General features: G+C 50.4%; 1 protein-coding gene across 2 annotated transcripts in view; it reads left to right on the top strand.

Annotated features, from left to right (window-relative positions):
• The window catches only part of ADAMTS16 (ADAM metallopeptidase with thrombospondin type 1 motif 16), a 131,580-nt gene that overhangs the window by 82,339 nt on the left and 35,605 nt on the right, over positions 1 to 13,636 (top strand). For both annotated transcript variants that reach the window (XM_089313310.1, XM_051837039.3), the window contains 2 exons: positions 656 to 794; positions 11,030 to 11,156. In XM_089313310.1, the coding sequence (XP_089169436.1) occupies positions 656 to 794; positions 11,030 to 11,156 (266 nt within the window). The remainder of the gene's footprint in view (positions 1 to 655; positions 795 to 11,029; positions 11,157 to 13,636) is intronic.

Raw genomic sequence — 13,636 nt, 5'->3', positions numbered from 1 at the left:
GTCCCCGTCGGGGCGCCGGATTCTGTCCCGGTTGCCCCTCTTCCAGGCCAGCCCTCTGCTGTGGCCAGGGAGTGCAGTGGAGGATGGCCCAAGTGCTTGGGCCCTGCACCCCATGGGAGACCAGGAAAAGCACCTGGCTCCTGGCTCCTGCCATCGGATCAGCGCAGTGCGCCGGCCGCAGCGCGCTGGCCGCGGCGGCCATTGGAGGGTGAACCAACGGCAAAGGAAGACCTTTCTCTCTGTCTCTCTCTCTCACTGTCCACTCTGCCTGTCAAAAAAAAAAAAAAAAAAAAAAAAAAAAAAAAAAAAAAAAAAAGATGCAGGAGACCTGAGGGGATTCCCAAAGAAAGAGGAGCAAGAAGACAACCTTGCTTCTCTCGGGTTGCTCAGGCCTTGAAGTCGCAGACAGAGGCATGCACCGAGTGGAAGGTGAAGCCCGGATTGTCCCCAAGTTCTTCCAGGTGCACTGAGTCTAGCTGAGAGTCAGCCCTGTTGAGAAGCGTGGTTGAGTTTCGGGTGATGGGCCGTGTGTACGTGGTCCCTGTGTGCAGCTTTTGGCTGAGACGGTGGCTGCCCTAGCAGGTTAAAGCAGCTGTGGCAGTCAGTGTGTGACCGTTGACTCCACTTTGTCTCCCTTCACCCCCCTCTTCTGCAGCTTCTGTTTCAGGGAAGGAACCCGGGTGTTGCCTGGGAATATTCGGTGCCTCACCGGGGGACTGAGAAGAAGCCGGCTGCCCCGCCCAGCTACACGTGGGCCCTTGTGCGCTCTGAGTGCTCCGCCACCTGTGGAGGCGGTAGGTCCTGGGGGCGGGGCTCCACCTCCCGCCCTAGCCCCACAACCCAAGGTCACGCACCGTGTTGTGTCTTGGATCTGTGAGGACGCGCAGTGTCTGAACCTTACAAGGAATGAGTGCGTTTCCCTCATTTAAACTTTGCCTAAGGAGCACAGGCCCAGAGTTCAGCTTGCAAGGGTTCTGGTTCTTTCCTCCCAGCCTTGGGTCATCTTTGATCTGATCTACTAAGGATGCATCTCTGTCTGCCCGAGACATTAGAAGTTTCCCAGTCACCCCCCTCCCAATCCCCTACCGCCAAAATGCAGGTGGGAGAAAACGTAAAGATCTTTTCTTTTCTCCTTGAGAGAGGGAACACGTTCCTCGGGGCACCTGGCGTCCACCAGGCCCATTTCTTCCTGTGCTCAGAGGTCCAGGGGAGACCAGGGAGGCCGCAGCCCACCTTCCCCTTGCCAGAGTCCCTGCAGTCCAGTAAACCCTCTGCAGGGTGCTGGGTCGAGTGCACAAGCAGTCTGCAGTCCCGCCCACATTCCTGTGGTGGCCGTGGCCACTCCTCTCTGCTCCCGGTGTGGGCTGCACTTGGGCCGGGGCATCAAACCTGCAAAGCCAGAATCTTAAACGTGAGTCATAACTGCCTCATCAAGATGTGCTACATCAAGATGTGCTACAGGTCCTTTTCCTTTTTTTTGGTTGGTCAGTGCTGTCGGGGGATGGGGCAGTCAATGGCTCAGTGTGTCACAGTCATCGGTAAGTGACAGTAGTCACCACCCTCTGAGCTCTGGTGCTCATTAGGATGCTGTAGGTGCAGATTTGTCACCTAGACACACCTGGGGTCATCCAGCCTCCACACAGCCTCCAGGGGTCACCGACTCTGGGCTCTGGAGTTGTCTCCCCTCTTGTGGTCTCAGGCTTGTGTGAGCTCACTCTCTGAGTCAGCGGTGTGCCCCGCCCTCACGGAGAAGCAGCACAAGCTCTCAGGAGACCAGTGCACTCACTTGTGCCGGCTTCTACTTCTCTGTGTGCTTGTGCTTACAGATTCTCCTGTTGCCTCCTGCCTTAGGTTACCCTATAAAAGAAGGGTAAGGCTTTCGACAACAGCTGAAATCCATTCTGTAGTTAGAATTATCAAAAACGTTGAGATGCTTTGATAAAATCATGGTCTTTAAGGCTGAACGCTCCTCTTTCAGATACGTTGGCAGAATATGGAGATTTTTAAGTGATTTCCAAAGAACTGGCCCGAGTGGATCTCTATAAAAGATGAAAGTAGCACATTGCTCATCAAACTCACCACCTCCTGTGGCCAGGCTCCATCCCACCGCAGCTGCTGGATGGTTCCCTCGGAATCTCTTACTGTATCCTCTGCATTTCATATCTACTCGTGTGGGTCATCTTAGAACGCTGGCCCGCATGCATCTGGCCTGCCCCTGTAATCTTTCTTTCTGACAAAGTGAAGTGAGCATCAGCAACATCGAGAACTTGCCTCACAGGTGCGCCGTTAGGAAGAGAATGAAACTGTCTGGGTGAGCGTTCAGTTCAGTGCTGGAGAGCGCCTGTCCCGTAATGGGAACGTGTCTGAAAACAGACTTGTGCACAACCTGTGCAAAACCGACCTCGGGGAGCCCAGACACGGTTCTGCACGAGGCTCCTTACGTGTATCTTTATCATCTCAGAATATTCAGACCTTTGAAGACAAAGAACATGTAAATTCACTTTTTAAAAAATATTTATTTATTGGAAAGAGTGACAGAGAGAGGGGGAGAGACATTTCGTTCACTCCCCAAATGATCACAATAGCCAGAGTTGGGCCAGGCCGAAGCCAGGCGCCTGAAATGCCATCTGGGTCTCCCACAGGGGTGGCAGGTACTCAAGCACTGAGCTGTCTTCTGCAGGAAGCTGGACCAGAGGGGAGTGCCTGGGATGCAAAGCGACACTGCATGATGGGATGGGCTTCACACGTGGCGGCTTAATCCACGGCACCACGGCACAGGCCCCTGCGTTCACGTTGATGTCACTGTGTGTACACTGGTGGCATGTCACTCAGGATTCTCCAGAACAACAGAAACGAAAGATTTACCTTTAATAGACAACTTTATATTCTTAAGGAAACACGTTTACCACCATTCATACTTCCACCTGACTGTGAACACTGAATCATTTACAACCGCAAGATTTCCTTAGACAGTCAGGCTGTTGACTCCACGTTTGGGGGAGTGTTCAAATGAGGTGTTTCCTTAAAGTCTAAAGCCTCTTCTCGTGGGAAAGTCCTCGCTACCACATGTATGTGCATGCACACATGCACACACGCGTGTCCACATGCAGGTCACTTAGTAGACACAGACACTGAACAGTGACTTGAGCTCTGAGGGTCGGAAAGTACAGATGCTCTGGGTGCCACGAGTCTAAGACCTCCTGCTGAGATGCCTCGTGTGAAAGGACTGAGGTACTGCTGCTGGGGTGGGGGGTGGAGGGGCGGGCACCAGGCCAGCAGCATCAGCAGCATTTGGGAACTTGTTATAAATGCACATTCCTGGGCCGGCGCCGCGGCTCACTTGGTTAATCCTCCGCCTGCGGCGCCGGAATCCCATATGGGCGCCGGGTTCTAGTCCCAGTTGCTGCTTTTCCAGTCCAGCTCTCTGCTGTGGCCCTGGAAGGCAGTGGAGGATGGCCTGAGTGTTTGGGTCCCTGCACCCGCATGGGAGACCAGGAGGAAGCACCTGGCTCCTGGCTTCTGATTGGTGTAGCTCTGGCCATAGTGGCCATTTGGGGGGTGAACCAACAGAAGGAAGCCCTTTCTCTCTGTCTCTCTCACTGTCTAACTCTAACTGTCAAATAAATTTAAAAAAAAGAAATGCAAGTCCCTGGGCCCCAGCCCAGCCCCGCTGGATGAGAACCCAGGGAGGCGGGCAGTGTGTGTGTGTGTGTGTGTGTGTGTGAAGCAGACTCTCCCTGTGCTGGTGCTGCACCCTCCAGTTGGAACGCCCTGGCCCCGGAGCTCCTTCCCGTTATGTTTTGCCAGAAGGACTTCATTGCAAGCAGACCCTAGGCAAAGACCCCACCCACACACACCCAGTGCCTGCCTTCACTCCAGGCAGCCTCCGGAGAGGTTTCTGCAACCCCTGGGGTTTAGGGAAAACATTGATTTTTAAAGGCGTAACAGTAACTTCCCTGCACACAGAGGGTTGTTGCCTGCTGGCTGCCATCAGAAGATTCCTCCCAGAGGCAGAGACAGGGAAGGGCCAGGCCTGTGATCTGTGGAAAGGGCAGAGGGGCCAGGTGAGAACTGCAGACGCAGACATCTTGGAAAGCTCCCAGGACCCAGGCTGGGGACCATTAGCAGGCCTTCCCCACATGACTAACTGCAGTAATTTGGTAAAATGAGGGCAACAGCTTCTGCTAACAGAATCCCAAACCCTGCTGATCTTCAGAGATTGAAGTCCACACTCCACCCTCAGAAGCAAATTGGAAACCAGACCCACCGTGGGATGCAGCTGCCGCGACGGGCTCCATGGGTCCTGGACGCCAGCCCGCACATCTGCATGCACACACAGCAGCCCCACCCCCAGGATGGCAGGGCTGCCCCACGTGTCGGCATCTGCTCCCTCCCCTGACCCATTTCAGAAACTCCCCTTGCTCCTCCTTTCTGCCCTGGGTGGGGGAGGGGGAGCCTGTCCTTTCCAGCGCTGGTTCCCCACTGCTGCCCTTGGTGGTGTCACCAGACACCCCACGACCACGTGTCCCCTTGTGTCTTTCAGTGTCAGCCTTCACCCTCCCTGCCTTCTATCCCCTACGTGTGCTCAGGCCTCTTCAATCTCAAATGAGTTTTTCCTTTCTTCTTCTACCTCTGTCTTTTATCCTTTTGCCTCTCAGTAAGAGCTGTGGACATGCCCAGCCTCCATTCCCATCCAGGGACCAGCCATGCATCCCTACGCACTTTCCTTCTGCACAGGCAGACCCTGCCAGCCACCACCTTCTCAGACTCACTCCCAGCCCCTCTAGAGCCCTGCAGCCCCAACACCTGCTCCGTGAAGCCATTTAACCTCTGAATTCCCGAGACCCCCTTATTTCTGTCAGTGCAGAGGAATGACGCAGCCTCAGTCGCTCTTTCTCCGTGTGCTCTTGAGAGTGCTGGAGTGTGCAGGGCTTTGTCCATCGTCGCTGCCAGGCGCGGCCGTGCGTCTTCCCGTGCAGGTCCGTCCATCTTCGTGCACTTGTTGGGGCTGCACTCCCAGAGTCTGACGTGCACCTCGTCCCCAGCTCAGGGACCCTCTGGTCTCTTTAAATCTTGATTTTTTCTATTCTGTAAGGATAGCTGATGACCCTTCTTGCTCTCTCCGTAGCTTTTTCCCACTCCCAACAGTCAGTTAACAAATCCATCTAAATAGCTATTCTCCCATATATGATTATTTGTAAGTGTGTGTGAAGGTGTTCAGGAAGTTCATGGGAAATGTGCATTATGAAAATATGCAGATTTCAATTTTTTGCAGTAAAACAAAGATGCTTTCATCCCATTTTTGACAAATTTTTGAATTTGCGCCGTGTACATATAACCATCCCCTCCAAATTTTCCCTTATCTTAAGTTTATATACCCTGTATTCTTTTGTCTGTGTTTCTGTGCTAGTGTCTCCAAAATAATTTTAACTAATAATGATAATAATTAAAATTCCTTTCCTATTGCTGAGCTTGTTAGGAGTATTTCTAGTGTTTTCCATAATACTGCCTTCTAGGTTTAAAGAAACATACATGTATGTGTATTTATGTCTGTAGATACATAGATATAAATATGGGCACAAAAATATAAATATACTGATGTGAGTAAATTCTCATTGGATGTCTCTTTCATTAACATTTTAATTAAAAAGGGAGGCTAGATTAATCACATGCTGAACTCTGTTACATTTATGGTTAAGTTCATGTTTGTCCTGACTAGTTCAACTAAAGGTTGAAATGTAGTGACAGGTTTTCCTAATATTGAACCATCCTTACATTCCTGCTGCAAATTGTTACATGGTGATAGACACACACACACACACACACACACACCTTTTTTTGTTGTTGTTTTAAAGGAAGAGTGGACAGTGAGAGAGAGAGACAGAGAGAAAGGTCTTCTTTGCCGTTGGTTCACCCTCCAAAGGCCGCCACGACCGGAGCGCTGCGGCCGGCACACTGCGCAGATCTGAAGGCAGGAGCCAGGTGCTTCTCCTGGCAGGAGCCAGGTGCTTTTCCTGGTCTCCCATGGGGTGCAGGGCCCAAGCACTTGGGCCATCCTCCACTGCACTCCCTGGCCGCAGCAGAGAGCTGGCCTGGAAGAGGGGCAACCGGGACAGAATCCGGTGCCCCGACTGGGACTAGAACCCGGTGTGCTGGCACCGCAAGGCGGAGGATTAGCCTATTGAGCAGCAGCGCCGGCACACACACACCTTTTTACAGGGTACTCTTGACCCTGTGTTTTGAGTATTTTTCACAGTAGTACTCTTCAGTATTATTGAGTTGTAGCTTTCTTTTGTGTGCTGAGATGTCCTCAATGTCTTTTGGTGTTCATGCTCTAGAATGGCTTAACTAGCTTTCCTGCTGCCTGTTTCTTAGCATTGGGCAGAATTTACTTGAAGCATCTGGATCTGCCGCTTGCAGAGTTAATCTCCAATGAATGTTTATATTATGCGTGACAACTGGATTGCTTTAGTTTGCTTATCTTTTTTGGAGTTGGTTTTTCTAATTAAGAAACACATTTTTTCTGTAGGATTTAAAATTTTATTTTATGTGTTTGGAGAACTCCATTAGATTATTTTCGTTTTTCTGCATGTGAGTATTGTCTAATTCCCATTTCTTAAGTTTTGTATTGAATGGGGAAATCAGGGACAGCTTAGCCAGGCAAACACACCACTCGGGTGCTTCAAGCAGGAGGCGTTGTAGTGCAGAGGAGCTGTTGCTTACAGAGTAGTCCTAAGAGTGGAGGTCAGACGGACGGATGCTGTGGCTCTCAGAGTCACTCTGACTTTTAACAAGTCTGGGAATTACAAAAAACTTCAGAAATTCCCAGTGACGAGGCCAGCTCAGTCAGCGCTGGGCTGGTGATTCCTAGGAAAACGCCTGGAGACAAAACTACAGGTCAGCAGATCTGTCCGAGCCCGTGTGTCCTCACTGTGGCCACAGCATCTGCTGCCGACGCCTCTCGTTGGCGCCAGCAGGTCACAGGCACGGGGTTCAGGAAGTGCGGTGCTCCATAGCCCTGAGATCCAGGAGAGAGCCTGCCAAAGGCGCGTGCACAGGTGGTTTCCGTGTTGTTCATTTTCTAACACACTGACTTCTCTTTCCATTCTGCTTCCTGGGGCCGTCCTTTTCTAACATCCTAATTAGATACCTGGTTCCTTTACTTCTATCCTTACTCACCTATCAGTGTAAGCGTTTAAGATCCTGGATTGTCCTCTGCATATTGCTTTAGCTGCTTTCCACAAATTCTGTTTTGCAGTATTTTCATCATTGTTTCCGTAAGTAAATTTTGTTTTGAACCTGCTAACCTCCCTCTTTTTTTTTTTTTGCTTCATATCCTTCAATTGCTAAAACTTCTAAGAGAATACATTCTAATCTTTCCTTTCCAATCGTATACTCTCTTGCTTATCTGTTTACAGACTATAAAAAAGACTTTACAGTCGCTTGTACAGGATGTACGAAAACCCGTGGAGGTGTGGGAACCATCACGATGACTGGGGTGGGATATGGCTGACACCAGGAATGCGGAAACTCTTGTAACACATGTGACTATACGGCATGACAAAGAATGTCATGGCCTAAATGCCTATAGTGGCCCATTAAGGGGGAAAGTTCTTCAGAGGCCCACTTTAAAAGTTACTGGCAGGGGCCAGCGCTGTGGTGTAGTGGCCTAAGCTTCCATCCATGGTACCAGCATCCCACGTGGGTGCTAGTTCATGTCCCACGGACATATATGTGTGTATACACAGATGTACATATACACGTTTGTGAAAATTGCTTCACCTGATTTCCTTCTTATCCAATTAACAGGTAAAAACTCTGGGCTTTGGACACAGGACTTGGATGATCCTGAGACAGGTCAAGAATGGATCCAAACAAGTATCTCCAATAACAAAGAAAATTTATTACATTAAAACAATCAAATTGTTTCTGTTCCAAAGCAAATCTAATTTCTTATTTATTTAGTTAAGAGGCTATCCCTTGTGTAGAATAATAAGTGATGGTGAAGCCATGATTCTTAGTTGAGACTTGGACAGAAGGTTTGAAATCCACATGTTTTTAATTTCAAAACAGGAAACCAAACTAAAGTTGTTATTTGTAGAATCACACCTCCTAAAATGCCCTAAGAATTCAGTTAAAAGGATAAAACATGAGCTTTGAACTTGAAATACAAATAGAGGAAAAATTTTCTTCCCATCTTCATTAGAGAGATCTTAGCCATTGTACAGTTACTCAGAAAGTTTCTCATTTAAATTGGGTAGTTAGGATTATTAGACCTCAGGAGTCCACAAGATTCTCTGCAGAAGTTTTGAAAATGCATTTCTTTTTCTAATTTAATGGTCTCTCATTCCTGGTTAACGAGTCAAAAATCTCAGCATTGATACATGGGCAAGTCATCAGTACTCTGCCCCAGTTCATCTTAGTAAAGTCCAAAACTAACGTATTTTTATGTACTCCTACTTGGATGGCTTTTTTGGCTAAGTATTGGTTAACCTGCTCTTAACTTATAAGAGCTTAGGAGTTACTGAACAAAAAAAAAAAAAAAAAGAAAAATTTCTCCATGGCTCAAAAATTACTTAATGAGTGAAAGAACAAATTGATCCATGCAAGCTACTGAAATTAGAGCAAGGACAGCGTGTGTTCTCCACCCTCCAGGAAGCTGTTCCAGCGATGACACAGTCCTGATCAGCAGTCCTTGTAATTGGAGTCGTCATGTCGTACATTACTCAGCCTGGGCTGCTTGAGAGGAAAGATTCTACTATTATCATTTTCCCAAAAGATCATAAGCCTGATATTTTCTGGCCTGGGATTAAGTGTTTGAACTTACAACAGTGAATGTGTGATCCATCCTCCAACCTTCTGGGTGCCAGGTGGGAGTCCTGCAGCAGAACTCCAGCCTGTCACTCCCCACTCAGAGTTAGCATCAGACCACAGCGGGGAGGGCTTCATTCCCCAAACTGCTGCCACTTCAGGTGCCGGTCAGCAGCACTGGGTCCCCAGAGCCCCCACACTTGCAGCAGATTCAGCAGTTGGCCAGAGTGGCTCCAGGACGGAAGGAGCCCCTTTATTTCCCGTTGCAGGTTTGTTGTAAAGGATGCAGATCACCAGGTCAGGTGGAGGCACACAGGGCTGCGGGTCCTGAGGGGCCGGAGAACAGGGCTTCTGACCCTCGGAATGAGACGTGCCACGCCGCCGGCACTTGCTGTGTTCACCAGCTCTTCCTGCCTGTGGGTTAATGCTGTAGGCGTGCTCGCTGACCCTCGGCCCTCCCCTCCGGGAAGGTGGTGAAGTTAGGGAGGGACATGAGTCTCAGCGTTCCAGCCTTCCAGTCCTGCCTGGGTCTTCCTGGTGGCCAGCCACCAACACTGCCTGTCACCCCATTAGCATACAAAGATACTCCTGTACTTTGTAGAGGCCAAAGGTTTTAGGAGCTGTGTGTCTTCTGTCACACCTGGGTACACTAGGACATAAAAGTCTTGGCTTTTAATTCTGTCTACAGCTGTGCTTCTTTAGAGTGTGGGCAGCACGTCGGGGTGCCTTGGCATTTGTTAGAACTCTAAAGAATGTGCGGCCTCACCCCAGACCACCCGGACTAGAAACTCTAGGCTGGGGCCTGGCAGCCTGGATTCTCAAGAATGAGTCCTCCCAGGAATCCGATGCACACTCAGGTTTGAGAGGCACTGACTGAGGGAATTCGGAGAAGGGGGATTTGGATCTGATTTAAAGGGCCGAAAGGAAATCTGCCAGGCAAGGCCAAAGCCAGCATTGCAGGTAGAAAGTTCAGCCCTGATGGTGGACAGCACACAGCGGGAGTCAGTCTGCAGCAGGACGGGGGTCCATACAAATGGTGTTGGTCCATTTTCCCAAGTGTGCTGTTGAAATAATTTCCCAACCTTAAATATTTAGCTGTGCTCATTTTATTTTATTAAGATTTATTTATTCATTTGAAAGAGATACAGAGAGCAGAGGGAGAGGGAAAGAGAGAGAGATCTCATCCACCCAGCCAGGACTCAAACTGGCGCTCCCATGGGTGCTGGCACCGCACCAGCCCGGCTGTGCTCACCTTCGTCCATCACGAGCCCGCTGCTGCTTCTTCGTTTTTGTCCTCTATACTGAGTGTAGTCTTTAATGCCATCCTCCAAAATGTGTATTATCATTAAAAATGCAGAGTGCGTACATTTTGCCGTTTTTAGCCGCTTTGTGAGTGTGCAGCTCAGTGGCATTAAGCACGCTCACCTTGTACAGCTGTCACCACCATGCATCCCCAGAACATGTTCATCTTACAAAATGAAACTCGTATTAAATAATAACCCCCATTCCCCCTACCCCAGCCCCTGACGACCTCCACTCAACTTTCTGTCGCTGAATCTGACTCTTCCTTATATCTCTTCCTCTGGTGGTAAATGTGATTCATTGAAATAGTGAGCTCGCTTAGGGACTTGTCACAGAGCCTGGAGCAGCACTCGGGGTGTACATGAGAGCTGAATATCATGTCTACTCCATCCCCACTGACTGTTTATTACGATGTCTAAGTGGGACTGGGAAGATCCACTCAGAGTGCCATATGAACGATCTGACGGTGTTATTCTTGTTGTTTCTTATACTTCTTGATGACTTATCACTAGTTGTTTCCTGCTGATACCTCTCAAATGGAAACACAGGCAGGTCCCTTTAATATTGGGGCTTCTTTTGAAAATCGGGCGGTATTCCATTCTGTGACGCGGCTGGCATACTTTATCAAGTACGTGAATGGCCTCAAGTGCAGGACCCACGTTGATTTTAAAGATGCTAAAATGGGGGTGAGGGTGGAGAGCAGTGTGTGCCTCTTAGAACTGATGGAATTCGCTAGTTAAAAATCGCACCTACAAATCAGGAAAGTAAAGTGTCACAGTTGGCCAGTTGGTCATTAACGCGAAGATACGCACCAACGCTTAAGACGTTTTGCAAAGAGGTTTTCCTAGTCTTTCATCTGCCTTTCTCCACGGGCACGTTTCTGAGTCTTCATGATGCCTTGCCCCCTTTCCCACAGGCCAGATGACCACGAGGGGAGGCTGCTACCGAGACCTGCGAGTCCAGGTGAATGCGTCCTTCTGCGACCCCCAGACTCGACCTGCCACAGGGCTGGTGTCCTGCCAAGTCTCTGCCTGCCCTCCCAGGTAAGAGGAGGACGTCGTCCTGTTCGTCCTGACAGCTTTCTCAGGTCTTCAGTGTATTCATTGAGTCTTTGAGCCCCGAGTTTGGAGAACGAGAAGTGCTAGTGACCACCATGCAATTAGAAGCAGCAAAGAGCCACCTAGACAGGGACCAAAAGTGTGTATTTGGGCTGCAGAGAGCCTAGATTCTCGCTGCTCCAGGGGAACCTTGGACTGGCATCCTGTTGGTTTCGTTTTCTCTTGAGCCCTGGCGGGCTGGCACGAGTGATCACACACTGGTAGCACATTAGATGGTAGCACATCCTCTCGTAACCTCTGGCCCATTCACTATTGTTCGCTTTGAGAATGAAATGTGCAAGAAGGACTCAGGCCCAAGAGGAACCCAGTTCATAGGGGAACCTGGATCACAGCAGTGCCTTGCACACATGCGTGTGTGCACGACAGAGCCCCAGAAAGCCACAGCTCTGGTCATCCCTGTCCTGCCCACAGTCCTGTCGCATGCATGTTGCTAGACACACTTGGGGGTCCTCTGCGATGCAGGGTGGCAGGGGCCCTGAGAGGGAGCATGGTCCTGCCCTGCCCTCAGAAGCCATTGGCCCACTCGGGCCTTGTTTCCGTCGTTCCTGTTTGCATGGGCACCCATGCACCCATCACAGAGGGTGGTGAAAATTGCCGAGACAGCGTATTTCAGGAGGAGTTTCTACCCGGTAAGACCCTTCAGCCTGCCCAAGGCCACGAGACACCACTCAGGATAATCAGCGCACCTTGATCACAGAGGTCCCCAGAACCGGCACACAGGCCCCGTTGCATAGGCTGGTACCTCCAGAGCCCAACACTGGATACTCTGCCAATTGGTGTGCTAAGAGAAAAGGCACAGTTCAGTGTCAAAAGGTGATTCTAGGAGGAGTTGCAACAGTACATCCCGACAGCATAGAGGAAACGTTAGGCTGAGCCTACCCCAGATCCACCTGGGAAAGCCCAGCGAACTCCCTGGCACCTGGCTCGCTGTTGTTTCTATCCCACAAATCAGAATTTATGTGCTGGCCTCTGAAAGACAACCTCAGGGTCCATGCAGAACCTTCCCAGGGGCCCAAGGCTGTGGCTTCCTGGCCGGGAGATTCCTGAGGAGGACGAAGGTGGCCTCTGCCTGTTCCTGTCACGCTGCCGTCAGGCAGCAGGGCTGAGAAGGAGTAGGGCTCGCTGGGTTTCTCTGCTGTGGGTACAGCAGGACATCCCAGGTCCCTGCCGCAGCTCTGTTGCTCCAGGAGCCCTTTGGGTGGAGCTGCTCAGCTGGGGCAGCTTGTGTTGGTGGGTTTGAGGGTGAGCCAGGCACGTGGGCGGCAGCTCTGCACCTGCTGTGCCCTGGGTAATGGCAGTACCAGTCTCACTGGGTGGAGTACCGGCTCACTGAGATAAGGCCCAGAAAACTCTTAGATGTGATGAGCGCTCTCTACATACTGGCTGTTTTTATTTTTACTGTAAAGGGAGAAGCAAATTCACATCAGTTATCAATTTAGCCTGCAAAGCAAAATTACAAGAACAAAACACGGAACACTGAGGCTACATTATGCACGCCAACTCTTGTGGATTATTTTCTTATTTCCTTTTAGCAGTCGAGATGGGAGAATAGATTTTCACTTAAAATATGGCCTTGTTTTTCCTATGAAATGTGAGATAGAGGTCCTTGTTATCCAGGATGCTGACGATTTGTTCCCAACTAAGTGGGCAGCAAACTCAAGTTCTGTGTTTCCAACAGAGACAGCTTTGCCTCTCTTTTCAGAGAGGTCCCTTGTGTTTCCACAGCCTTTCCAAGCCACGGCCGCTGCAAGCTGAGCGCGTGCAGAGGGCCCGCCCTTCCCCATGGTGCCACTCTGGCCCACTGAACGGCAGGGTGCGGGCCAGCAGGATTGGCCGGTCCACGCTGGCCTTGAAGAGGGTCCCAAAGGACTGGGGAGTGGGTCCTTTCAGACATTTTAATCCACTTCCTCTCACTTGCAATCCATGTGGAAAAGTGGCCCTTCTGTGCTGCTGGGCAGCCTGGCTCCCCATCTGTATCCTGGGCAGGGGCAGGGCCCCCACAGCTGGATGACGGTCAAGCCCCTGGGTCCTTAGCCAGCTGGGGTCCCCCTGAGTCGTCGCTGCAGGGGGCTGGGCAGTGGGGGTCCAGGAGTCTCCTGCTGTGGCAAGGTGATCCCAGCTAAACACGGTGTCAGCAGTTCCCCGGCCAGCGCCAGGCACAGCCTCCTGTCCCCCTCCTCCTCCTCCTCCTTCTTCCCTTCCCTTCCTTCTCCCCCTCCTCTTCCTCTCTCCTTGGCTTACAATCAATAGACAGCCACCATGGCTCTCCTCCGTGCCTCTGTCTCCCTTTCAGCATGAATCAGCCACTCTTATCACTTGCTTTTGAAACGGGAATTATAAATCACAGAAATTTTTATTTCCTTTCTATTTCTCCGTTTATCTGAATGAAGAGGCTGTTTTGCCAT

The sequence above is a fragment of the Oryctolagus cuniculus genome, chromosome 14, assembly GCF_051225735.1.
Source record: "Oryctolagus cuniculus isolate XC-2025 breed Fujian yellow rabbit chromosome 14, ASM5122573v1, whole genome shotgun sequence".
In the NCBI taxonomy this organism is placed as follows: domain Eukaryota; kingdom Metazoa; phylum Chordata; class Mammalia; order Lagomorpha; family Leporidae; genus Oryctolagus; species Oryctolagus cuniculus.
The sequence above is the reverse complement of the archived record's forward strand: the minus strand, read 5'-3'. Positions and strand labels throughout refer to the sequence as shown.